The following is a 27,463-nucleotide window of genomic DNA, read 5'->3' as shown; positions in this document are numbered from 1 at the left end:
AAACTCAGAAATCTGCCTGCCTCTGCCTCCCAAGTGCTGAGATTAAAGGCGTGCGCCACCACTGCCCGACTTGAGTTAATGTTTTAACTCTAGTCAAAACCAACAGAAGAATATTATGGACTTCAGGAAAATTATGCAAAGAGATAGTAGAAAATAAAGGTTTTCTACAAAAAAAACGAAAAGCAGGCATCTCCATTAGAACTATAGAATAGTAAGAGAGCAAATGTAGTGTCTTAGGTAATTTGAAATCATTGATTTGAAACAGGAATTACCAAAAATTGGATTAATTAAAAGAGTTGGATGGTTCAAAGAATTAAGTGTAAGATTGGGCCATGGCTTTTTTTTTCCAAGAATCTTTTAAGATTCACATTACTTTCTCTAGCTTAAATTTACCATCATAAATGAAGGTGATATTGACTAATTAAAGTAATAAGCACAAGTATTTCATAAATCATTCCATGGAAGCATGAAATATGAAGCTGATTCTTAATAAAAATGATCACTAATTAAGTGCCAGAGGATATTTATGAGGTAGTAAGCATGGCACAGAGGTAGGCTTCTCCATCTCTAAATTCTGAGCCAATTCTGAAGGCAAAGTAAAGCCGCACTGAAGGACATCTGTTACCAGTGCCCACGCAGAACACCATGAGCACATGTTTGAGCGGGCCCATCATTGCCAACTGAACGGGTGAAGTCTTGCCACTAAGATCTTGACTACTGTATTAAAACATTAGCTCTGATGGTATTGCCTGGGTGGTCCAATTACTGAGATTACAGAGAGATGCAAAATCTTCCCTTCCAGTACCACAAGCTTAATATTTTAATGAGGCTTGCATTATTTGTGGCTTCAAATGACTGTTTTATTCTCCTCAAAGTTTGAGGTTTTTTTTTCATTCTGTCTCCATGGCTTGCTTGATAACTATCAAAATGTCTTGACTTCTAGTTTTTTATCAGCAGTCTTTGTTTTAGAATGTTGCCTGACATTCTCATCTATCCCTAAGTCAGAATGTGTTGGAAACATTGTGAGTTATGTCACACATATAAGATCATCTGTATTTCATCCATGTAACTTGGCAGAAGGAAAAAGGCAATGTTTTTAGGATTTTCAAGCTATGAAATTTTAATAGCACTTATTGGAAATGATAACCAAATTTTTAACACATCCCTCTATGCTGTCTACTATTCTAAATTATATTACACACTCACATGCCACACATCACACAGATGATTAAACCTTCCTTTCACATCCCATAGTGCCAATCATACTGAGGTTCCCAGAGTTGACAAAATAGGATCACCACATTTGGCAACTAAAATAGGCAGAGCTTAGAATATATCTGTGATCTATATTATATTTACTAAGGTCCTATTATTATAATCATTAACAATTTTTTATTCCATTGATTTGTGGGATTAACTCAAAGAAACCTGATAGGAATATTCTCTAATATGTTTTACAAAACTAAACTGTTCTTTAAAATAATAAAATTACTTAGTTAGTTTTCTTCCTGCTCACAAAATTCTGGACTATATGGTGAGACAATCAAAGCTGGATCACAAAATCCACGTGACCTCAGGCTTAAAAAGAGTCATATTATGGAAGCCACATTCATATCCTCCGGGCTCTGATCTGAAAGTCTGAGATAATTCTATCTCTCTTAGTCATTCTTCAGTTTAATATATAAGGTCAAACCAGTTGAGGTGATATAAAAGGGCCTCCAAGGAGGGAAAATTTCAAAAATAAAAACTACTATACTAACATTATAGGTTTTTCATTAAGAACTCCTATTATTAATCACAAATACACATTCAATTGTCCATGGTCCAGTAGGTAAATCATTTAGGAAAAATTATTGACAGAGTACAATGAGCGCTGAGTCATTCAATGACCTCCACAGAGTATAAAAACTAAGCGTGCAGATTTTTCTGAGATGTCTGGGAGTTTTGAGGTTTAATCAAGCTTTGACTGAAAAGCTAACAGGAAGTAGGATGCCATTTGCTTTTATAAAGGTTTTCACAACACTTACGAAGGGCTTTCTCTGCCCTCTAATTCTTTTGTAATTCAGTAAGCATTTGCTGAAGCCTTCATAGAAGCAAAAGAAAGGGAGAGACCTATCACTCCAGCTAGCTTCTCCCATGCTGAAGACCACGAGCACAAGGATGCTTATATTAATAAATGATCTCATTTCTGAAAGTCAAAAAGCAAGAATAAATATGGATGACAAACAAAGGAAAAGGTTTATAAATGTTATTAACCAGACATACATTTTAAAGTTTCGATCTAGTGTTGGTGTAGATAACAGAGCAAAGAAGAATCTATATTCATAGCAGAGATCTGTGAGAACCATGAAGAATAAACTTGATTCATACAAGGCCTTGAGGTCACATGCTGACAGTCACAAGGCTTAGATGGACAAACTCCACACAAAAGAATAAATTTTTAAACAGAAGAGAATAAACCCTAAGGGAATAGCTACCATGCACAAGACTGACTAGATAGGAAAGCTCTCTTAAAAACAAGACTAGGAAACAAATCAAGAATCATGGGAATTGTACAAAATAAAGATGAAAGTTTATATCCAAGAGCCCATAAGACAAAAGGATGGAATGGCACTTCAGCTAGGGAAATGGACATGTGGAATTGCCACGGAGAGAAACATATTGAGAGAAACAGAAAACAACAGTTTGAGAAGAAAATTAATGTTTGGTCTAGAGCGATGGGGATCCACTGAATAATCAACGTGAAACATCCTGTGTCTAGCTACACAAATCCAGAGCTTTGTTCTCCATGTTATCTACCTGTCACATTGTGTAATAATGAAATTAATGAGCCCGATGCTTCCTTTTCACGACTGGAAAGGCCCAGACATCCCAGTCTCCACTCAAGCACAGCGGCCACACAAGCCTCCTGTCAGCCCAATCAACTCTCCAACCTGCAGGGATTTCTAAAAACACAATCTCTTGTTTCTCAAATAAGCACAATGTACTGGGGGGTGACATTCTTCCTAAAAACATAGGATACAACTAAGGAGAATTTTGTTTGTTATATATAGCCATGGCCTTGAACTGTAAAAGGACAGGGAACATATCCCCCCTTTTATAGGATGTGCTCTTGTCAAAACTCAATTGAATTTTAATAACATTAAACTGCTGAGAAAAGAAACAAGTATTGATAATAAAATATTGAATTACCCACAAATTACCAACAGGAGCCATGTTCCAATTTTGATTAGATTATTTTCTTGGCCATCTTTGCCAAGGCAAAAAAACAGATTAAAGAAATTTCTAACCAGTTCACAGCATCGAAATAGAACCAACATGAGACAGGTCAAAATCAAGAAGCTACTAAGTGCAACTTTTTTTTCTTATATAGAAATTGAGAAGACATTAGCTTCCATAAGGGGGGAAAAACTAGATAATAACTTGGTTTTTAAGTCTGAACTTTGAAATCAGAACTTGAGAGAGACCTGCTAAAGATACCAGAGATAAATGGATTTCCCTTTAGCTACAAAATTGTGTTATCTGCAGAATGATTGAAAGCTGCTCCGAACCTCCATCGGCTTCGGGACTGATCAGCTGTGGAATGAATGGCCTTCACTTCTGCCAGCTCTCCTCGAATCCTTCCTGTTTACTGGGACTCTCCTCCTAGAAGCCTGCTGCTAGCAAGCTAGTGGGCAGACCAAGCACTTATCTAAATCCTCTGCAAGTTTCTATCTGCCCAAAAACCAAACATCATTTTCCACATCAAATTCAAACCTTCCAGTACTGTGAAGATATGGCCTTATCATTCGAAGCAGACTACTATTATTATAGATACTGTATAGAATTATTTGATTAATCCATGTGCAGATAAAATGGCCATCAGTCAAATAACTTATTATCAAGGCTAATCATAGCATTCAGCGAGAAACATCAGTGCCTGAAGTTATTCCACTATGTATATGAATTTGATCAACAGCACAGTAAATATAAAATCAGATTAAGGAGTAGAGTCTCTGATAATTTTTCACTAAAGAACAGCTAGCAGCTTTGTGCATATCAAAGCTATATATATGTTTACTGAAGTTCTGTGTATTAACAGTTCTTGAGAATTGGTGTGCAGAGGCAGAGGCCCCATTTGATTAACGTTTTCTTTTAAATGGGTGCTCATTCTATACGTAGAATCAGGTTGCCATGAGTACATACCATCAGAATGTAGGAAGAAATGTCACTGCCATTTCCAAGTTCTGTCTTGTTCGTGTATGTGTTAGAGCTACCCAAATAGAAAGAAACTCTGTGAATTACTTCAGAGTTGGCTAGCATTCTGCCATCATGTTAAGTATTGATGTGCTAAGCTGCCACTGTAATGGATGAGCTTATCCATCTCTCCTACACAGTAACCAAAGTGAGTTTACCCTGAAAGGACATAGGGATGGTTGACATCAATGCCTTAAATAACTTGAATGAGCAGATCTTCCCAGTTTGCTTGTTGTTGGGGACAGAAACAGAAAAGGTAAACAGCTGTGTGGAAAAGTATACACAATAGATCCCTAAGACAATTACTGTGAGTACCATTTGGTGAAGGGTTTGGGAATATACTACATGGAAAGTGGTCTCAGTTACTAGGGTTAAATATATATATATATATATATATACATATATATATATATATATATATAATGTAGTCGCTGATGCCTTTATTCTGCTGAGTGTTTCGTTTAGCAGAGGCACCACTGGGTAATCAATTAGAGTAAACCAAAGGAAATAAGTAGGGGGAAAAGAGGCAGGGAGAAGAACATGAAGTCCTAAAAGTAGTCTTTTCATAGAAGCAAGCAAGGCTTTGGAACACACTTCAAAACTCACCTTCTCCAAGCAGCTCTTCTTGAATTTCAGGCCTATTTATCCTGTTCCTCCCCAGCTGTTACAGGTACAGCCCATTAGCTCCACTACATTTTTGTATCACTTCCTCTCTCCTTCTAACGTTTGTATTGGAAGTGACTATTTCTATGCTCCCAGAGGCAAGGACCATGCTTCTCTCTGTCCTCTGTCCTTGGCACCCACATCCTTCCACAACTTGACCACACAGCAAATTATTGAGGAAAAAGAAATGAAAGGGTAAATGACCAATTGGATATGGCTAATGGCCAATTGAATAAACAAAAAGTTAAATGACCATGGGCTTGGTGAGTCATTCAGTCTTGATGAAATTTGCCCTGAAGCACTGGGTAACCAAATACTCTCCTAGACTCAGGAATTAAGGTCTTGACCAGGATACTAAACATTACCCACCATGTTTAAGCTTCTGCACTCATACAGATGCATGCGTACACAAGCTATGCTTTTCTCATAAAGACTTAACATTTTTAATATACTCTGATCCAGAACCCTTGTTCTAAACTGTAGGAAAAGAAAATCTATCAAATACATAAGTGCCAAAATTCTCTTTGTATCTACTTAGCATATTATGAGAAATTGTTCATTCTGGACTTTTAATCTGGTTTTTATCTGGTTACATTTATATGCTGGATATAGTTTTTCAAATTTGCATTTAATATTCTGCCTCCAGAGGTGACTAATGATATCTCAATCTACATATATCTAGTGTTCCTTTTTCCCACTTGCATTCTGCAATTTATGAAAAGCTTTAAAATACAAAGCTTGCTTTGATATTTTGTGTGTGTGTGTATGTGTATGTGTGTCAGTCTTTATAAGATGATTATCCTGGTAGTATTTTAAAAATATTCATAAACATTTTCAAAAAGCAAAGCTTTGAAATAGATCCTTTTTCCTACTAGTTAATAGCAAAATAACCATTTTCATATTGTATTCTTCATCTGGGGGAATCACAATGATATATAAAGATGATGGATAATTTGAGGTAACTAGACATTGACAAAAACCTTCAGTGCTATATGAATGCAGAGTCTAGGATTTATTCACAAAATTCATTCCAGAGATGTAAGTGAAGGAGTGAGGCTTTCATTAGACAAATACAGATATATCAAATACAGAAAATACCTGAAGTCACCGCTAAGTTTTTACAGTGTCCATAGCAACAGAATTCCCCGTGTTGTATTGAGGTTCCTGGCTGGTCTAAGACTTGCACAAACATACAAATTTTTATTTCCCAAGAAGGAAATAACAGCAGCCCACCTTAGGGTAGAAAAGGACCTGAATCTAAGGTGATCTTTTAAGATGATGAGTGATGCAGCCGGCACAAAGTGCAGAGGTGCTTGTGCGTGCAAAATCAAGCCCGGGACACGGGAAACAGTGAGCAATGGCCCTGACCGAAATCAAGATCCTGAAGAGGAAAACCACAAAACAATGGGCAGGAAACGGGAACTGAGGAAGGAGGGAAGAGGAACTGTGGAGTTAGGGCTGAGGAGCTAGGATTGGGAGCCACAGGAGAAGCCAGGGATAGAGAACATCACAGAATGTTCTCACTCCTGCTAGAACAGAGTGTGGCTCTGTGGGTTTCCACAAACCAGGCACTGACCTCTGAGTCACTAGAAATCATTTCTTTGTAGTTGCAGAGGTACAGAGCTACCTACGGAAGCATCCCCGGGCCACAGGGTACTCTGAATGAGCTACTGGTTCTATGAACCTGACTCGAATGTATTCTGATGGGCAGACTTCGGATTTGGAGCCCAAATGCCCAAAAGAGTTACCAGGGAACGCTGAAGATTTTCCTTTGAAAATTGTACACTGTGCAACAGCTTTGTAATTGTGGAGCTTTTAGCTCATAATTCCCAATCCTATATTGAAGAAAAGGAAAATTGAAGTACCCATGCTGAAAATAAAAGAAATTCTTCAGAGTCCCTTATGTAAATAACTTTCCTTAAAATCTAGTTTGTGCCAAAATGCTCTTGGAGGAAACAAAGGATGTTTCTCAATACCATTCTGTTTTGTTTGGCTTTGTATTCTGGAAAGAACAGTTACCAGTTGGTTTCAATAGATAATGCCCCATGCAGCCTAAATGTATCCATAAGTACCTACTTGTGTATAATAATATACACAATATATAATGGTGCCACCTAGATTCTACCTTAAAATGCACCACGTTATGTTCCTTGAGCCATAACATGGCTTTTAAAGCTATTAAAAGAAATTGGCTTCCTTTAATAAAGTAAATGGCATCTACCTTATAGCACTAGAAAATTAAAAAATTAATGTGCATCATGAGACAGCCCCTGCTTAATTTATATCCCAGTCTTGAGGAAGACACTGCACTAGTCAGTCTCAGTACTATGTTTTATTAAATAATTATATATTTCCCTATTTACTGTATGTCTACTCCATAGAAGCGTCACCTCTCCTAGTGAGGGGAACAATTCTACCTTCTTTTCCAATAAAAGACCTATTAATGCAATTTGGCTTTAAAATGGTAACTAATCTTTTCATTGTATATATGTCAATGTTAATGTTCAGCTCACAAATACTCTATAAAGAAACCTAAGTTTTCAATCAGTAGGAAGTATATTTCATTCATAGAAAAAGGATGTATTCAAATGTTTTCTAAGTATATGCAGATTTAAAATAATAATTACTATTTTAAATAACAATGAATAATTTTATACCAGTTTACTATAAACCACCCAATGTACTATATCACATAGTCAATAATCCCACTGGGATTTAACAAATGTATCTAGTGATTTTACTTAAATATCTGTCCATGCTATTACTTGTAGTAACTCTAAAGAGTAAATATTAATTGACTAAAAAGAAGAAAGAAGAGCACTCCAAAAACATAGCACACATGAGAAGAACATAGTGATAGGAACAGGCAGAGAGATGCCCATGTCTCTAACTTGCTCGCCCACAGCTTCTAAGAAGTAGGATGTGCAAATCACGAAGGACTTTTTCTCTGCCTACCACCAGTCTAACTTAAACTATCATATGAAAAACAAAACAAAACAAAAAACAAAAGAAATGTTTCCTTTGGCTTAATTCTCATGTATCTATTTACCATTGGTTCAAAAAATACAGAAAAGCTGGGGGGTGGTGACGCATACCTTTAATCCTAGCACTTGGGAGGCAGAGGCATGCAGATTTCTGAGTTCGAGGCCAGCCTGGTCTACAGAGTGAGTTCTAGGACAGCCAGGGCTATACAGAGAAACCCTGTCTCAAAACAAAAACAAAAACAAAAAAACAAAAAAAAAAAAAAGAAATACAGGAAAAAATAACCAGAAAATTAAGAATAATATTTTCAGAGTTTTCACCCTTGTATATTATTTTCTGCTGGGAGCCTTTAAGTAAAATGTTAAAACTCTGATTTGAAATTTCATTTTGTCGGTAGTTGGTAGTGGTAAGCGACAGCTGAATGCTGTGACAGTAAGCAGCGTTTTGATGGACGTGTATTCTTACCAAGGACGTTGCTCCTGGCCACATTTCAGAGGGTTGTTTGTTTGCTTTATTGGATTTTTTTTCTTTCATTTAAAATGCCCTATTTAAAAAAAAAAAAAAAAAAAAGCCTCAGAACCAGACATGTCTTTTTCTTTTGTCTGCTTTTGTAAGTTACACATTTTTTATCTAAGCAACCTAAAGACACTGAAATTCCTTAGGATGCTCAATCTGCTAAGTTTTGCTTTGTAAAACCGAAGTGATAATGAACAAAATTGCTGTGAACATTAAAAGAAATGCTGTGGCTAAACGCATCTCACAGTGGTTAGACCACGGGAAGCAGCTTTTCAATAATCCAAAATGGATTCTGTGAGATTAGCTCACTGTGCTAAAACTGAACTGAGTGAACACTTCTGCTCATGTCTTCTTGGTAAACTTACTAAATCTAAAACATTCCATGGCACTGGTTAGTAAAGGAAAATTCTAATGTAAACACTATATTCAAATAGTCTTATCTATTAAAAAGGCTTTACATTATTATTTCTTTTACATTATTATTGACTTTTTCATAGATGTGCAAAATAACTAGAGTAAGGGTTTTTTCTAATTTTATCTAAAGGTATTAGTAAATTTGAGAAAAAAATGTAATAGCTATATTTAAGATTAAAACTAACCTGCACTCCAGATCAACTGAGAAGCAAACATAGCCATTAAAAATGCCTTAAGATACGAAGGTCACAAAATGAAACATTCTCCGTGGTTTGAAATCACCTTCCACTTGCGCTCTTTCAGATTTCTTCCTGCAACCCCATCTTCCCTCTCTTTAACCTTTTTTGATTAAATAATGTTCCTCTGCTCTTGCCGCCTATTTTCTTTGTGTGAACTTGTCAAATCATCTCAGTCTTGCCTTTTGTAGTTTAAGAGGCCTTTATGTAGCTCTCTGAGAGACTAACACAAAAATCTGACCGGCAGAATAATTTATGAGATTTAGAATGAAGGGCCATTATTAACATTGTCTTGCCTGGGTTGAGCACACAGCACCTCCCCCCACCTTCCCGCCCCCACCCCTGTTCACGCATGGCAGGATTTTAACTCAGTCATCAGAGGTACAATCAGCTAAGTGAAGGCTTGGGAATAATGTCATTGCTCATGTGAGCTTGCATTGATTTCCACTTTCTTTAAAAAAGGCATGGATTGTTCAAATAGATTAAAGAACATTAGGAAAACATGTCTTAGGGTGTGTATTTAACTCTACCATTCCCACGAGTATTTCTCTGACTATAAACATGGTATCAAAAGTGGTAATTTTATCTGTCCTTAGGTTCTTATCTAATATTCAATAATATGCAGAGTGGATGTTCTTCACCACAAAGCTGAACGCAGAGAGAGCACACAAGAGTGGATTTTCTGTTTTGAAGAGAGGTTAATTTTAAGTGTTTTTACTTTATCAGAGTACTCCTGACTTGTGTTCAACCATCATTGGCACTAATGATGTTTATGCGGCTCAAAGAAAATTACGCTTTTTCTTACTATTTCAGTGCCCAATGTCTTTTTCTTATTACAACAGACAAATCTAATTACTTCTGATGAATCTGAAGAGCTGTGATTTGAATCACGAATAATTCCATTCCAGTCCAAGTTAAATCTCAAACGCACCCATGGAACTTAGCTTTTTTATAAGTATGTTATACATAGATACTAAATTATGAAACATTTTAACTCATAGCAGTTGGACAAGTATAATAGAAAACTCTGTGTGTGTGTGTGTGTGTGTATATATGTATTTGTGTGTGTGTGGCATCTACTTTGTTATGTTAAACAGAGCCCATAAATCTACCTCCTCTGTTAGCCTAAATTCATCACTTCCTCCTCTCTATCCCCTGTGCGTTCTCACTGAGCTCTGCTTCAGGGTGTCCATCTTTCTTTTGATATCTCTCTTCATAAGTCTTGAGTCTCCTTAAAGATTCATGATGTCACTGAATCCTATGCCTTCAATATAAAAGGAAATGATAGATAGCTACCAACCAGTACTTGAGTCCCTGCTATGTTCTGGATGCCATTCTAAGGATTTTATTTTTTTCAGTCTATTAATTTTAATCAGCCACTATATTTTTCACTTATAGAGAAGAAAATGGAAATAACCATTAAGCAATTAGGAAGTAGGCACACAGCCTCTGACAGGCCAAGCCCTATACATTTCTCCGTGATCTATTCTCAAGGCACCAAGGACTTATTCCTTGCCTTCAACATTATAATTTTTACATTTGGTTTTCTATTTATGTGATTAATATCTGCATATTCTACCATGCCAGAACATATTAAAAACTATAATGTTACTAATAAGGAATAATTCCAATTAATGTTAGTTAAGCTTTCATGATAGCCACTGCATCGTAATGCTTAATTCTTGTAAAGCTCACTCAGCTACTTGCCAGTTTTACCTCAGCTGAATAGATGAGGAGGCTGAAGCAGAGAGGGGATTTGTACAAGATGGCAGAGCTGGGATACAATGAAACCGGTGTTCAAACTCAAAAAACTGCCTGGAAAGTTGTGCTTTGCGTAAAGGAAGAGTTAATGGGAAATTAGCTTGGAGCCTATGGGAAAGGTGGCATGCAATATATAGAGAGGTAGAAGAGGCCAGGCCAGGCCATGCCACCGCGCGGTTAAGACCGTACAGAACAGTACCACTGGAGCAAAACAAGTGCTGGGGAAACCCAGCCGCAGGCGTGATTGTCTTCGCTGCGTTTGGTTAACTGGTTCCACTGTTGATGTTCCTTTTCTCACTCCCCCCTCTCTTCTAGTGCCACCGTGGGCCTTAATTGCCATAGCCATAGTTGCGGTCCTTCTAGTCGTGACCTGCTGCTTCTGTGTCTGTAAGAAATGTTTGTTCAAAAAGAAAAATAAGAAGAAGGGAAAGGAAAAGGGAGGAAAGAATGCCATTAACATGAAAGACGTGAAGGACTTAGGGAAGACCATGAAGGATCAGGTAATGCACCCGCTTCCTTGTACCTATTCACAAATGTCCCCGAGAGTTCACCAATGGGGCTGGGCTCTTATCTGCAAATGCTTATAGACATGGACACCTTGGGGCTACTGTTGTTTTTGTAGAGATGCTTGGCAGTACTTTCAGGTATGACCCGGTCTCCCAAAGTGTAGTGCAGACAGGTATGGGGGTGACACAATACACCAGGAGAGGCTTCAACGCCATGTGGTGTGGCTTCATGGGCCTGGCATAAAAAAATAATCCCTGGACATTTTCATTCCATCAAGTTAGCCAATCCTAATTGTTTAGGGTTTTTTTTTTTAAAGGTAATTTAAGGTATCTATCTGAGTGCTTTCTGTCTTGGAAAGGGGCTCTTTCTGCCTCATCCACTGCTCTTAGTTTCTGCTAAAGCTCTTCATCCTACTTGGTAAATTCCAACTCTGCCACTCATCCCACCAGCTCAGCCATCAGATGCCAGAAATAATAAGTTATATATGGCAAGGAGAGATAGGATCCAGTCCTAAAGAACAAGAACGAGTTGAAAGACAAAATTATATTTCCTCATTTAGTGATTGTAATGAGAACCCTAACGTTGTTGATAAACTATGTTGCCCAAGCTGTCTTCCCATGCATAAAGATGTTTGGTTTCCCTGGCATTGCTACATATTTTTAATTAAGTTAACTAGACAACCTAGTTAAGGTAATAAATTAAAAATTAAGTGCTTCTTCATTTTTAGAATAATACTTAGATTAAATGTTTCTAAATAAATTTAATTCATATGAAATGAAAGTATAAATATTTTTCATTTGGAAATACTGTTTTCCACCAGATAATTTAAAAGTTCTATTAATGCCCAAATAGGAACTTGTACAGGCTGTTTTTCTGATTACTATTAGCTGAATCATTAACACGTGAATCTAAGAACAATTTGAGTGGGGCTTAACATGAGCCTCATAGCACACATGTAGCGTGTCCTGGGTTTCCACACATGGACTCTCTATTCTAACCCTCCTTCCCAGTGTGAGCATTCAACTCCTTCTCAAAGACCCTGCAGTGTCTACGGAAAGAAATTTCTAAGGGGCCCACACCCCATCCCTGCAGTCCAGCTTGGTTTCAGAGCTGTACAATGGATTCAAAGTCTGTTCTCCTGCTCCGAGGACTTTGGCCTTAGCTCAGGGTAACAAGGATTCAATTTCTCCAGCAGTTTCTCATCACTCACAGAGGCTCATGTACAACTACAGATAACTAAGAAGTATTTTCTTCTTCATTTAATTTGTTAAGTAGATACTCAAATTTTGGATTATAGCAAGTAGGATTTAATACTGACATTTCTTCCTTTTTTGTTTAGTTTTTTTAAAGACAGGGTCATAATTATTTTTAAACATTGTATTATTAAATATAGAAGTAATTTACCTTGGTGAATATGAGCTAGAAAAAGGATGTTATTTTAGCAATATGTTTGAAAAGAAAATTTTGACTAGATAGTGTTGTTATTTTCATAATTATTATAAAATTCAATTGTGGTCTTCTTGTGTCCTAGGACAAACACTTAAAAGCATTGATTATTTTTTAAATGGTAACTGTGGCATTTCTCTCTAGGATAAGAATGTTCTATTTTTATTTGTGGATTTGTTCTGTATGCTCTAATACTACAATTGATGGCATAGTGCTATTATCCCCAGTATACCATGGATAAATGACCAGAACCTCACAGACAGACTTGATGGTGATCTTCCATCTATCCCATTCGTTGGGATGAGTTGGGGCGAAGGAATATAAATCAAGTCATGAATTAGTAGAAAAAGCCAATGATAGTTTATAACTTACTTGATATAGCTAAGTATCAAGAATTTCAACTGCTTTTGGTTTTAATTACTTTATCAACAATGTTATGTATGCAGGGCTTTAGCGAGGTATAATTTTCTTAATCTTAAATGTATAGAATAAAATATAATTGGAATAAGTGAAATTATCATGTTTCATGATAATTGTGTAACAATAGTAGATGTTCCTACCAATCCTTACCAAAATAGCTAATAGCTTATGAATATGGAGGCTAAAGATGAAATTGAGATTTTAGAAGAATGATCTGTCACATTGTGCCCCATAATCCTCCAAATTATACAGATTAAATTCATTTTTAAACACTGTGCTTTTGAAACATTTTAAGTAGCATATCTCAGTGAATATGGGGAGGGAAATAAGGACAGTGTTTAAATGGTTCTCTCATTTAAAGAAAGGACAGAGAGAAACAATTTTTAGATATGACTCCTGAAGCTATATAGGCTTGAGGGCAATCAATAACTTTTTATTACTTCAATATATTCCAGACTCCCAAAAATTCAAATTTCAATACTCATGGCTATGTATCTATATTAAGATTTCATAACCAAGAAATGATTTTTTAAAATTCATCAATGATTTCAAAAGTAAACTCTAGTTAGTAATTTGTGTTCCAAAGGATTCATGTATTGGGATTTTTTTTTTTTAATATCTTGAAGCTTGAAATGACTAGCCATGAAGGGGAGATGATAGCAACTTGTAGAATAAGCAGCTTAGCCAGGTCATTTCTCCATGGTTTTCACTGATGTGCGTGGATATTTTAATTTTTATTTCTTCCTTCTATGTCCTCCTTATCTGTGTTTGTCTCATGACTGTTCTGGATTGTCCCTTGCGGTAGGTTTCTTCTGCTACTAGATATTCCCCAATCAGTGCTGGTGGCTGGGCTCCACAGCTGGTGGCTTACCATTCTGACATCCAAAGGCTGAACTCAACTGATCTTCAATGATGATGTTTCATTTTAAACATGGCTAACACGGGCTAGATAGAACAGGATTCAAACATTTTACATTGATAGATAGGAAAGAAAATACAGTCCCTTATGCCACCTTTTAATATGCCTTAACAAATCCTATCTGAACAGTGTAACGTAGAACGAGCAAATACTTCTACTGATGACTGTGGACTAGGTAAATATTGAATGCAAAGCAAGCCACAGGCATGTACCTCAAGCATGGGAACTTTATAAAAGCCCTGAGGTTCTCAACAAAGCTTTCCTGTTCCAATCTGCATGACTTCAGAGCTACTAGACTCACAAGCTTTATCAACTCAGATGGCTTTTGTTTGTTTGTTTTTCCCTATGGAGGGAAAATTATTGCTGTCAAGATATTATAATACGACAGATTTAGTAGGTCCGAATGTAATGTAAAGTACAGTGTACATCTTGATGGCGCTCAGCCCCCGAGACAGGAATAGATATTACATTGGGTGATGAACAGGAACACCAAAAAATTATCAAAAATTCAGCCCCACTTAATGAAAAGTAGTTGCAGAGATGGTCCTGCACTTTCTATTCTGGCAAAAGCCACTTAGAGAAAAGGAGATTTAATATCTAACCTATTTCACATTGCATTTGGCTGAAACATGATATATAAATTGTCAGTTCTGAGAAGAGACTTTTGAAAAAGTATTTAAATTCATGATTTTTTTTTGAGACAATTGGGTCATCTGTAGGTATTTTCAGACAGTGGGTACATTTAGGAATTTTCTATTTTTTTAATTAAACTAATAAAGGAGGTAAAATACCTAAACCATAAATAATTTCTTTGTATACACCCTCTAGGGCAGTGCTAAAGACTATACATAGAGCTAGGGTTCTCGGGGACAAATAGAGGCCACTACCTAAAGTGTTCTAGGCAGACTCAGTCATCTTAAGGCAGTTTATCAATAACTGCCGCTTCATGCTTTGGCCCTTAACAAAATTACTTTAATATTCAAGGAAGTGCCCAAGTATAAATTAATCTTTCCAAATTAAATAGTATAGGGCTAGCCACATTTGACAATGGAAATTTATAATTTTTCAGATTTGTTGTAGACTCCTGAGATATGTCAAAAGACACAAAGGATGACGCACTCGTGATGACAGCTCAACTCTGTTCAGATGTTCTTCTAAGCAGAGGGCAGAACTACTGAGCTCTGTCAGTCTTGCTGCAAGTGGATTTGGCGGATCGTTGTGGGGTTAGCTGCGAGGAGCCAGACTGGAAGACAGAGGTTGCCATTTCCAGCACCACAAGCACACACTGTGCAAGTGATGAGGGAGTGAAGGAGGCTCCACTGAGAATAATGACAGCAAAGGAACCATCCATGTAGACAGATAGGAACAGCAAGATGGCAAACCAGGGTCTGGTGGCCCTGGGCCATTACAGCCTGGCTAAACCTCTCATATTTGAGTTCTGTAAGAATTCTTGAAGATTACCTCAAGAGCTGACAATAGTTAGACAATAATAGAGACTCTTTAACATTGTCAAAAATAAAGTGCAGTCCACTGCTTGTCTGCTTTATTTCGAATTCTGTGTGATTCTGCAGCAGCATACACAAAACAAATACGTGATGGCTAGATGGAAATAGATAACATTTGCTCCATTAAAAAAACAAGCAATGTCAAAAAAAAAAATGAGCAAGCAGAATATACAGGCAGCAACCAGAACAACGTGAGTGCTAGTATAGATACCTTTAAATTATTCAAACATACTAGGAAACAAGGAAATGGAACTTTTTGTAATTTTCAATTGTAAAGAATGACCATGCATACAGTATAAGTTTATCTGTACATCCCCATGAAGAAATCTTCCAATAGCATAAACCTTTGTAGTAGAAATATCCAACACAATTTTTACATGTTAGGAAAATGTTATATAGTTTTGGTTTTTGAAATACAGAAATTGTATGTATTTTATGACATAATGACCTTTTACCTGGTTTATTTTCTATTCTATTTTTTAGATTGAAAAATATTTAATTGTTTAGACTAGGTTTTGTAAGTCTAGCACCAGGGCCCTTGTTCTTCAATGCAAAATGAATTTTACACCCATATGAGGGTTTCCAAAATGACAAACATGACTCTTTTGTCTTTGATATTAAATAATCTCAAATCAGTTTAATTCAGCCTTGCTTTCTGAGGAGCGGTCATGAAAATGAAGTGGTGAAGTTCAGCTGGAAATGGACTGAACTTCTCTCCACACAGCATTTGCTGCTGGCGTGGTTTCTCCTTTTTCCTTAAATGTTACAATCATAGATGTGAAAACACAAGGAATTTACATTTTTCGAGGGTCACTCAGCCATCTTTGACAGAAGCAATGAGGCAGCAGAAGGCCATGCATTCCATGTGACTCTCTCCACTGCATGCACCAATGATGTTTTACATGATGCTGAGCACCGCTGCAGCTACGAGAATGGGAAACCCAGCCTGGATACAAGCATGTTCATCACACTAGGGATAAAAAAAAGAGGCAATGTAATCCAAGACAAGATAATTCCAAATTGACATTTTCCTTGCAACAATTTCATATTTTTGCTTGCTCTACTGTTAAGGGGGCTTCTTCCATTGCTTCCATGTTGCTTGCTGACTTGGGGGCGGGGAGGTTCATGCACAAGTGAAATTAAAAAACATGTGCTTAGCAGCCAATGAGAATGTGTCAGGCAAATAGACATCCAGCATCTTAGTGCTTGCTCCGACCAGCTTGGGTCTAACTATATGGCTAGTTTCATTTGGACTTTAGTGAAAATTGGTTGGGATTTCTTTTTCCTCCTCATAGGCCCTTAAGGATGATGATGCTGAAACCGGACTGACTGATGGAGAAGAAAAGGAAGAGCCCAAGGAAGAGGAGAAACTGGGAAAGCTCCAATATTCACTGGACTATGACTTCCAGAACAACCAGGTCTGAGGGGAATGTGTCTAATTCCATTACATTTTCTGACATTACCAAGTAGGAATGGAAGCAAGATACTCCTTAAAACATTTGCTGTGAGCGGAAAATGCAATTATCAAAGCTATTGATGAAATCATTTCTAAGTACAGGCAGTCCCCTAGCTGCTAATTTAACTTCTGGTAATTAGAATTCACAGTATTCAGCCGATTACATCTACCGTGGCACTGACAGGAGGCAGGCAGAATACAAATTAACTCTGAGCCATCAGTTCTTGCTTAGAGCTCCCAGCCAGTCCAGTCAACTATAGGTCCCGCAGTGTGAATAGAAACAACCTTCCTCGAACTGTATAGATTTAGACTCCAAACCACACCAGCTGCCACTTAAGCCTACATTTAGAAAAAGAAGTTTTTGAAAAGCTATGAAAGAATTAAAAACTGGCCAATGCTCTATGGCTTTTTCTTTATTATTCACTTTACAACCCGATATATCAGCACTTCCTCTCTTCTTAGCTCTCCCTTACACAAGTTGTCCCCCTATTCCCCCTAGAAAGAGATGCTCCCCTCTGGGTGTCAACCCCCCCACAAACACCCCATCTCACCCCTACATCCAACACCCCACTTCCCCTAACCCTCCCATTCCGCACATCAAGTTGCTTCAGGACTAGACACTTCCTCTCCTGTTAAGGCCAAACAAAGCTGTCCATTTAGAGATGCAGGATCCACAAGCAGGCAGGTAGGATAGCCCCTGTTTTAGTTATTTGGGAGCCCCTTATGAAGACTAACCTGTTCATCTGGTACATATGTGCAGGGGGCTTAAGCCCAGCCCATGCTTGCTCTGTGGAGATTCAATCTCTGCCAGCCCCCAAGAGTCTAGGTTAGTTGACTCTTTTGGTCTTCCTGTGGTGAGCCTGTCCCTCAATCTTTTTTCCCAACTCTTCTGTAAGACTCTCTGAGCTCCGTATACTGTTTGGGTGTGAGTCTACATCTCTTTCCACTGGCTAAAGGCAGAAATACCTTTGAGTCTAGGTGAGACTCCCACAGTGATGAGATAGCAAGTTTTTAAAGTAGAGAGATGAGCAGTTGCATTCTCAGGGCCCAAGTAGGCTGCCCAGAAGTGACAAGACTAAAGACTGCAAAACAGCCATCCCTGCTCCTGTTTCTCAAAAAGGACTGAAGTGCTGGAAGATCAGTGACAGCAGCCGCTTTCACTGAGTACCTATTACCTGGGTAGCTCAAGGTGTAGAAAATGCCTTTGAAAACCTTTCTAGGTAAGATCCACAATATTAATGATGACTGCTCTACTTTCTGAATTGCAAGAAGCTTACATAGGACATGTAAATTCAGGATGTATGCAGCTTTGCTCTACCAGGGAGTCCAGATCTCTCCCACTCATTTTGTACCCCTCCTCCTTTGCTGGGTGTCTTAGGGGTTTACTGCTGTAAACACAACGAAGACAACTTTTATAAGGACAACATTTAATTGGTACTGGCTTACAGATTCAGGCCATTATCATTGAGGTGGGAGCATGGCAGTATCCAGGCAGTCATGGCTCAAGAGGAGCTGAAACCTCAACATTTTGTTCCAAAGGCAAACAGGAGAAGACTGGCTTCCAGACAACTTGGATGAGAGTCTTAAAGCCCATTCCCACAGTGACACACTTACTCCAACAAGGCCACACCTCCTAATAGTGCCACTCCCTGAGCCAAGCAAATTCAAACCACCACATACTATTCCTTGGCCCCCATAGGCTTGAACACATAGGGGCCATACCTTGCCACAGAATAATAAAAACTACATTTAGTCCAACTTCCAAAGTCCCCCATAGTCTATAGCAATCTCAACAATGTTAAAAGTTCAAAGTGCCCTGTGAGATTCATCTATAGGGGCCTGCCAACAGCTCCAAACAGCATCTCTATCCAGTACTCAAGTACCACTGGGTCTGCTGGGTTGTAGCTCATTCCAGATGTGATCAAATTGAAGACCAAGAATAGCCATCTTGGTGAGGAAGGTTGGTAGCTCAGTACAATGACTGGAATCCCACATATGCTAGTAATACCCTGTTTGATGGGCAATAAGAAAATCAAACATTAGCACTTAGCTTTGATGGCTAATGTCCAAAGTCAGAATTGGAAGCAGTTGCAGGCATTCTGAATTTTGTTTGGGAACTAATAGTTCAAGTCTTGGAAGCCTTAGAGTCCAGCCTTGAAGGATGTCTCAGACTTAAAAATAGTTTAATTGATCTTCATATAGTCCTGACTAGTTATTTCATGGTATATTCTAGCTACCTATGTATTATTTTTAAATATAGTAGATAAGTATGAATTTATATAGGGTCATAGGTAAACCATTTATATCTTATAATTGCTTAAATATATTTCAGGCCATTTCTACTACTTCTGTCAAAATGTGAGCATTAGGATTTAGTTGGAAACAGAATTATCTATTATTGATATATTCCAAGAAAGGCAAAGATTACCTTATATTACATTCCCATGGAGGTTTCCAGGTTTCGAACCTGCCTTTATATATATCCATCTAATATTTTTCTCCATTCATTTTGCCCAGTAGAAATCTAATAGCATCTCACACAACTTATATGTTATTTTGAAACTTCTAAGTATTTTGTATGTATGTTCACTGGTGTGTGGCCATGGAGGTCAGAAACTGTTGGATCCCTGAAACTGGAGTTAGACATGGCTGTAAGCTGCCATGTGGGTGCTAGGAATCAAAACTCAGTCCTCTGGAGATGCACCGAGTACCATCTCTTCAGCCTAATAGTATTTTTAAGAATAGAATTGATTCTGTTTTACTCAAAAATAATGTGTGTATTTATTACTCTGTTTTCAGCAAACATTAAATCCAAAATATAAGTTTTTTTATGATGGTCTAGAAGATTATATTGATAAAGTTTATAAATATCACGCATTGATTTTTAATTCCAACCGTTCTTAGCAAGTTTTAGTCATCACATGGTTCCTATGAGTCAGGGAAGGTTACATCTGAGGAATCTTGTAGACAAAGCAGTAGCCAAATAAGAGTATTTGTCTACCAAGTCCGAAAGGTGGTCTTTAAAATGCTTGAATTAAGAAGCTTTTGGGGTGGGAAAATGGAACATGTCTTTCTTAGACAGAAGTTAAAAGGACATTGGAAGAAATCATTCCATTCTCTAATGACAAGATATCTAAGTCTCTAAATACAATTATCTCAGTGAGAATGAGGAAACAGAATAGTAAATTGCCACACAAAGGTAAATGCCAAATGGAAGTATAACAAACCAAGAGACGGTGAGCTTTATAATTGTGTGCTTATAATCTAGTGCCTCCATTGGCCTCCAGGACCATGTGTTTCTGTTCGTGGACCTACTTCCCAACATTCACTGCTACTCCTGAAAGACAATGCCACAGACTGGATAAGGCAGCTTTAAAGTGGAAACAGCATATTCCTTTGGGGTAGGATCCAAGTTAGAAACTGATTGAGCCAGCCAGCCAAAATGTGCTGGGTATAATTTTTTGTAAGGAAGAATTACTCATCTACTCCCTTTTTCTATAAAGTCAGACCTACATGTTTGGGACTTGTAGAGTGTAAACCTGTGGATTTACTGTGTCTGGATTTACTGAATAGTGTTTACGTCAGTATCTAGACAAGTTGGTGGGTCCAGAACCTGCAATAATAGGATTTCATTTTTTTCTTTTGCAAATATATTAGAAAATATATTTGTCTGGTGGGACTCATGCTTAGAATCTGAATACTAGGGAGACTGAGGCAAGTGGTTTGCCACAACTTTATGGCCAGCCTGCACTACAGAGTAAGATTTTTATCTTTAAAAAATGCCACATTATTTTAATATTCTCAGTGAAAATGAGAATTTTACTTGTGAAAAAATTCATTGCAGGTAAAATTGTTATATTAGGAAAACTCAAAAACTGTTATTTAACATGAATATTCAAATTTGTAACTCTCCTTTTGAGAAAACTTGAATTATATATTTTATTCCACATCCTACATTTAAATGCAAACTTTCTTAGGTAATTATTCAATCATAAGCTAAAGTTTAAAAAAAGTAGATTATCACCCAAGGATAGGTCAAGTGGGATAGAAATGTGAAGCTCTCAATTCTTATTTCAAAATACTAGTCAGTGACTAAGAAAATTCCATTTAGCTGCTCTGCGACTTCGGAAAAGAATAAAAAAAGAAATCCCTGCTTTGCAGTTACAGGCCAGTGGTTGTTTAACGATTTACTTCCACTTATAAAGCATGAACTAGAAGGAAAAACAATGCACAAGAGCTTTTAGCAACTGGGAAGTGATTTGATTGCAAACCTTCTGCAAATATGAATTCCATACTTAACTGTAATCAGCAACCTTTTAAAAAACGTCTCTTGTCCGCAAAACGAGGCTGCCTAGAGCCCCACATCTGTCATAACTTGGTTTCTAATGTTAAAAGAGCTCACTGCGTGTGCCCTCTCTATTCAGATGCATGAGAATAAAAGTTTCCTAAAAGCAGAGGGAACGGGGAGGGACATCACAGTGCCCCAATCAGTCCCTCTCCAGGTGCTCACCCTTTGTGTTGCTTGTTTGCTTTTGTTCCTTTCAGTTGTTGGTCGGGATCATCCAGGCTGCTGAACTGCCTGCCCTGGACATGGGGGGGACATCTGATCCATACGTCAAAGTCTTCCTGCTGCCTGACAAAAAGAAGAAGTTTGAGACAAAAGTCCACCGGAAAACCCTCAATCCTGTCTTCAATGAACAATTTACCTTCAAGGTAGAATTTTGGAATCATAACTTTTCCCCTATGGTTTCAGATTAAATACGAGTTGCAGCCAGACATGCATAAAAGCATATGCGTCAAGTTACTATAGGACCTCTCACAGTTATATTCAGAATATTTTACACTTTAACTCTCAGTCCAGCAAAGATTCTGTGTTGCAGGTTTTGGCTGTGTCATTTCAGAGTAGAATGTAGACCTTCCAGTATCAACACCATCCCTTAAAAGCCCAGCATCTACTCCATGTATGCCTATGGACTCAGACACTACACCCCATTGCCTCCCCAAATAAGGCCCAAGTTTTTACTTTCCAGAATTTCAAAGTCTGAAAGCTAGGCCAACCTTCAGAATGGAGGAAGCTGTTCTCCAATGCTTACCTTAGTACTGCGGGGAGATTTGAGCATGCTAAAGCCCTTCCTCCTAGCAATAAAATGGTTATGGGATTCTCTAGCATCATCCTTTTCTCTAGGCTCTTCTCAGATGCTCTTCATCATGTTGAGACACATCAGTTGGCAAACAATAACCAAGTGACATTCTGACCATAGAACTACTCATCAAAGTGACATGCCCTGAGAGCCGCAAGGCACCTTGTAACTCTTCATGTGGAGGCTTTCATAAAAGCGGTGCTTCTGGTGGAGATGTGGAATTGTTTTAAAATGTTTTCCGTAGAACAATACATTTCTGGAAAATGAAGTTTCTGTGAATATGCCAGCAGGCTGATTCAAAATTACCCCGTCCACCAGCCAGGCTTTAGCAATAACATGAGCCTCTTGTTGGCAAACATTCCAGTGGGAAATGAAACGGGGGCATGAGTCACCTCTTCAAATCTTGTTTGCAGCTTAGTGAAAGAGCAGCAGCTTTTTTCTATTCTTTAAAGGTTTTAAGTTTTAAAGACATAATCCATCAGTTTTTCTTTGCCTGGACCATAAAAATAGCAATAATTAGAGTCTGAAAATCCCTGTCTTAAAAACAAGTCATTATAGGCACCATATCAAAAATGTTAAATATCAATTACTTAAAATCATATAGGTAGTAATCAATAGCATTTTATTTGACTATATTTATTTCCAAATGGAGTTTAATAGATTCTTATGTTATTTTAAGGAATTTTGAAACAATTTTATAGTGCCTTCTCCTATTATTTGTGTATCATTTCTTTTGAAGCATATTGGTGGTAATATTTTACTTAGAAATGTCTGTGACTACAAGAACCATTTTAAAATGTTTACTTGTCTATAAATTTTTATAATTTCCACATTATTATATTTTAGGAAAGTAGATCATGCTGTAAATATATTCAAGATATAATTATTTTGAGCCATTTAAGAAAAATGTTGATTTCCACAGTAGACGTTATAAACTGTATCTTGAGATGCAGACAGACCTGCAGTATAGGAGTGGAAGCTTGTAAACTGGCTTTCAAGTTGAGTTAAATGTATTTAAAATGCTCAGCATGCCCCAAAATAAACTCATCTTCTTTCTGCTAAAATAAACTTCCATTTGGAGGGTATGTTAATAATAAATGGGTTTAAGTGCCTACCATGGACAGGATGTTTAAAATACACTCGCTCATTCTCAGAATGGCTCCACAGAATGCTGCAGATTCCTTTGCTGCACTTCGTTGGGTGGAGAAGTTGGGTTTGTGCATGTGCCCCAGGTCCAGGTCTGCCTGGCCCAAATTATGCGCTGTTCAGCATGATCAAATATCCAAGAAATACAATTTAAAATTTTAAGGGATTCCATATTAGCACTCTAAAATTTGTGGATTTTACTGAAATTCAGATCTTTCAAGCTTTTTTTAAATTCTTCCAAAAATAGAAAAATGCTATACTTAGCTTTTATTCACAGGATTTTAGAAAAATCACCTGGTTCTTGTCATAATTCATAAGTGACAAAGCACTCTTTAGAAAGCTCACATTGCTGGTACATAAATGGTCAATAGGCTTTCATCCTTTTCCTTCATAATAAAACTTCATGGAGAAGTTTTGTTGGGATGTACAGCATATACACTGACAAAGTATTACACGTGTAAAAATTGATCAAATATCTAGTGCAAATCTAAACAATCCCCGGATGAGACATTTCTACCCACTTACAAAAGTGTTGCTTATTTGGTATGCACAGCTCTCCCTGAATTTTAAAAAATGTCACTAATAAACTTTCTAAACCATAACATCTGTCCCAAGTGGATTTGAACAGCTGGAGAATTCACTTCTTCTTGGCCTTTTGCTCATGCTAACAAGTATCACACTTACAAATGAACTTCAAGATCCATATGATAATATATCTGTGATATTCAAAACATCAATTTTCCAGTCAGTTCATGTCAATCACTGAATTAATTTAGAAAATATGAGAGGCACCTTGTGAATTTCATTTAGATTCTTTTAGACTTCTAGCATAGCTTTTGAACAAATCACCCCTTCATTTAACTATGGGCTAGACCATTAGTTCTCAACCCTCCTACCACTGCCACCCTTTAATACAGTTCCTCATGTTGTGGTGACCCCCAACCATAAAATTATTTTTGTTAATACTTCATAACTGTAATTTTCTGCTATTATGAATAATAATGTAAATATCTGTGTTTTCTGATGGTTATAGAAAATGCCTATAAAAGGATCATTTAACACCTTCCTGCAAGAGATTGCAACCAACAGGTCTAGATGGTTTGGAAAAGTGGTATCCATTAAACTGTAGTGTCCAAATGACTTGACACTTTCAAAACCAGCTATACCCCAAGGATATAACTAATAACAATATTATTTTGTAAGAGATAGTTATATAGTCCAATGCAATTGACTTTCTTATTCTTTCACTGATTATAAAGTATTTATATCATAACTAATAGGAAGATAATACCAGCTGCTTCTAAAACACTGTAATAAACTGATAAATCACTACAGCAGTTTCATGGTTTTTCTCCCAAGTAGTTCAAGTTCAAGAAATTGGCTAAAAGACTCAATGTAAAGGAAAGGATCCTTTTCTGTTTCTCCAATACACATATCAAAAGCTGTCTACAAGTAGCAGATCCGAAGCATCCTGTGACCAGATGTCTTCCCCTCATCTCCTCCCATGCAGGTGCCATACTCGGAATTAGGTGGCAAAACACTGGTGATGGCTGTGTATGATTTTGATCGCTTCTCCAAGCACGACATCATTGGAGAGTTCAAAGTTCCTATGAACACCGTGGATTTTGGCCATGTAACCGAGGAGTGGCGTGATCTCCAGAGTGCTGAGAAGGAAGAGGTAGGAAACTCATTGGCATTTCTAACAGGACAAGCTGTGTTCATTCACCTGTTGCTGTTCAAACACTAAGGCATAGAGAGATAATCTTCCTGAAGGGGTACATGGACCTTTAAAAACTGACAGCTGCCAAAACAGAGTCAGAGGTATTGTATGACCTTGCTAAAATATATTCAGGACTTGTGGGTGAAATTTAAAACAAAATAGAGAGATAACATGCACTGGGAATATAAACAATCCCTTCCTTTAAAAGACAGTGAGCAATCATCTTGTATTGTCTGTGTGGGTTTTAGAACTATCACAGTGAAGTAAACAGGCACTCTTCCCTTGATTATGTCTGCATATTGAGGTTCATTGTTTCTCATGCAGACATCAAAGCATAATGGGTAAAAAAAGAAAAAAAAAAAAAAAGAAACTATTACACACAAAAGCTGATATTAAGTCCATTTTTTAAGTGAGTCACATCTTCGTAGTACCGTGCACATTGTTTTTCTCCTGTTTTTAATAGCCCAGTATTTTTCTGTCATTTAAAAAGAGTTCAATATCCATAGTGCATTTACACTCCATAGTAACCAATTCTGTTGCATTGTGCTCTGCCTGCCTGGCATGGGCGTTTATCTGTGTGAGTGTCTCAGCAGGCTAATATTAGAAAAACAAACAGCCCTTAGTGTCTCTAAGTTCTAAACAAACTCTATTCACAGCCCCTGGCAATAATTTTCAAGGATCTCTATGTATAGTCTGTCTGGGACCATGTAGATCTCAGCCTCATTCATTACCATGAGAATCATGTCAGCCACCTACACCTACAAGCTTCAGACCCCTAAAAGAGAATATAAAAACCTTCACCACAATACATTGAAATTTGTGCTTTAAAATTACTTTGTTCTATAAAAGGAAGCAAAATGATTTGTTAATCTCTGCTTTGTGGAAATTATATCTATCAAACATCACATTCTTTAATACTGAGATCAGAGTTTGCCCTACTGTAAAAAGGCATCAATAGAAGAATCCTGAAAAATACCAAATTTTTAACTTTTATGATTTTATATATAACTCTTATGAGTGAGCTAATATTGATGTCAATTCAATACACATATGATGAGAAAGCCAATTACTTGGTAATACTATTTTTATGCATCAAACTAGCGAGATGTTCCATCAGTTTTTGTTTGTTATTTGAATGTAACACATATTATTAACTACTGGTAGTCATTAATTCACTCGCTTTCAGTTGGCTATGACCCACTTCTATCTGACAAAGCAAGGCTATATCTGCTGGGCTCCTGGCTTTCCCTGCTGACAGGGTTCATTTGTAGGATTCCACAGTCACCCCCAGCGGCTCTCTGAGAGGTGTTTTTGCCTGGGTTTAGGAAAGCTTCTCTGTATTCTTACAAAAATCCCTTGAGTTAACAAAGAGCTTTGAGACTTACCAGTGGACTAGTAAATTGGCTCTAAGTAGACGATGGCTTTCCCTCTCTTTTGATGCTCCTGTCTTCCTCCTACTGATTTCTGATCCCATAACTTCTGTAATACACCTGTCACCCAAATCATGGGAAACAGCTCATTCTGAACATAGGAATGACCAGATTCCTGGAAATACGCTGCTGTGCTTCTAAGTGAAAAATAACAGGTGTAGGTAACAGTTTCCAGTTGCTTCTACTGCTACCTCCAACCTGTCCCTGATACCACCAGTGACACTGAATTCTGAGGACTCACCTTAAAATCACAGTCCTTCCTCATTTCCGTTCTAGCTATTCAATTTATTATCCCTGGCCACTTATGCCCTTTCAAATTCATTGTTTTATTCTAAAGAGTAGCCTAACACAATAAATACAATAGAATGTAGAACTCCTCATACAGCATCAGCAGTGACTCTTCAGTAGAAGAGTGACTGGTTGCCCCTTTTCTTCTCATGGCCAGTCTTCATTTCCCTCTTCTCTTCTTTTCCTCCATCGACACCAACTCAACTCTATCTTCTCACAACATTGCGCTGCCTGCAGCCCACTAGACATGTTTAATGCTAAACAAAAAACAATAGATTTATTGGAGCACATTGCTCTTTGATCTTCACTCTGGATGAGTAACTGTGGTCCAGTGGAGAGGTCATGTCCTCTATTGTGAAGTAAAAAAATCTTCCTAAAGCATGTCACTTCATGTGTCTCAGCTCAGCATGATGACTAGAGGCAGCAAGACCACTTTCTCCTAGTAGAGGAAATAAGACCCAATTACATTTCCTAGTCAGTCCTTCCTTGTTCTCTGTGTTATGTTCTGTGCTGTTTTCTGCTACTGTTTATTAACTGCACAAAATAATAGTTGTGCAAATAAACTGATGTCTTGCACAGACAGTACTTCTAATGACTTCAAAGAGCTGTCTTCCCATCCTCAGTCTTCATTTCATGTCAATGTTAAATATTTTAATGTCAAAAAGACTGAAAGAAAC

The 27,463-nt window shown here is 37.5% G+C and overlaps 1 protein-coding gene across 4 annotated transcripts in view; it reads left to right on the top strand.

Annotated features, from left to right (window-relative positions):
- The window catches only part of Syt1 (synaptotagmin 1), a 525,848-nt gene that overhangs the window by 358,895 nt on the left and 139,490 nt on the right, over window positions 1-27,463 (top strand). For all 4 annotated transcript variants that reach the window (XM_031349253.1, XM_031349256.1, XM_031349255.1 and 1 more), the window contains 4 exons: window positions 11,124-11,308; window positions 16,901-17,023; window positions 21,607-21,774; window positions 24,859-25,026. In XM_031349253.1, the coding sequence (XP_031205113.1) occupies window positions 11,124-11,308; window positions 16,901-17,023; window positions 21,607-21,774; window positions 24,859-25,026 (644 nt within the window). The remainder of the gene's footprint in view (window positions 1-11,123; window positions 11,309-16,900; window positions 17,024-21,606; window positions 21,775-24,858; window positions 25,027-27,463) is intronic.

The sequence above is a fragment of the Mastomys coucha genome, unplaced genomic scaffold, assembly GCF_008632895.1.
Source record: "Mastomys coucha isolate ucsf_1 unplaced genomic scaffold, UCSF_Mcou_1 pScaffold4, whole genome shotgun sequence".
In the NCBI taxonomy this organism is placed as follows: domain Eukaryota; kingdom Metazoa; phylum Chordata; class Mammalia; order Rodentia; family Muridae; genus Mastomys; species Mastomys coucha.
The sequence above is the reverse complement of the archived record's forward strand: the minus strand, read 5'-3'. Positions and strand labels throughout refer to the sequence as shown.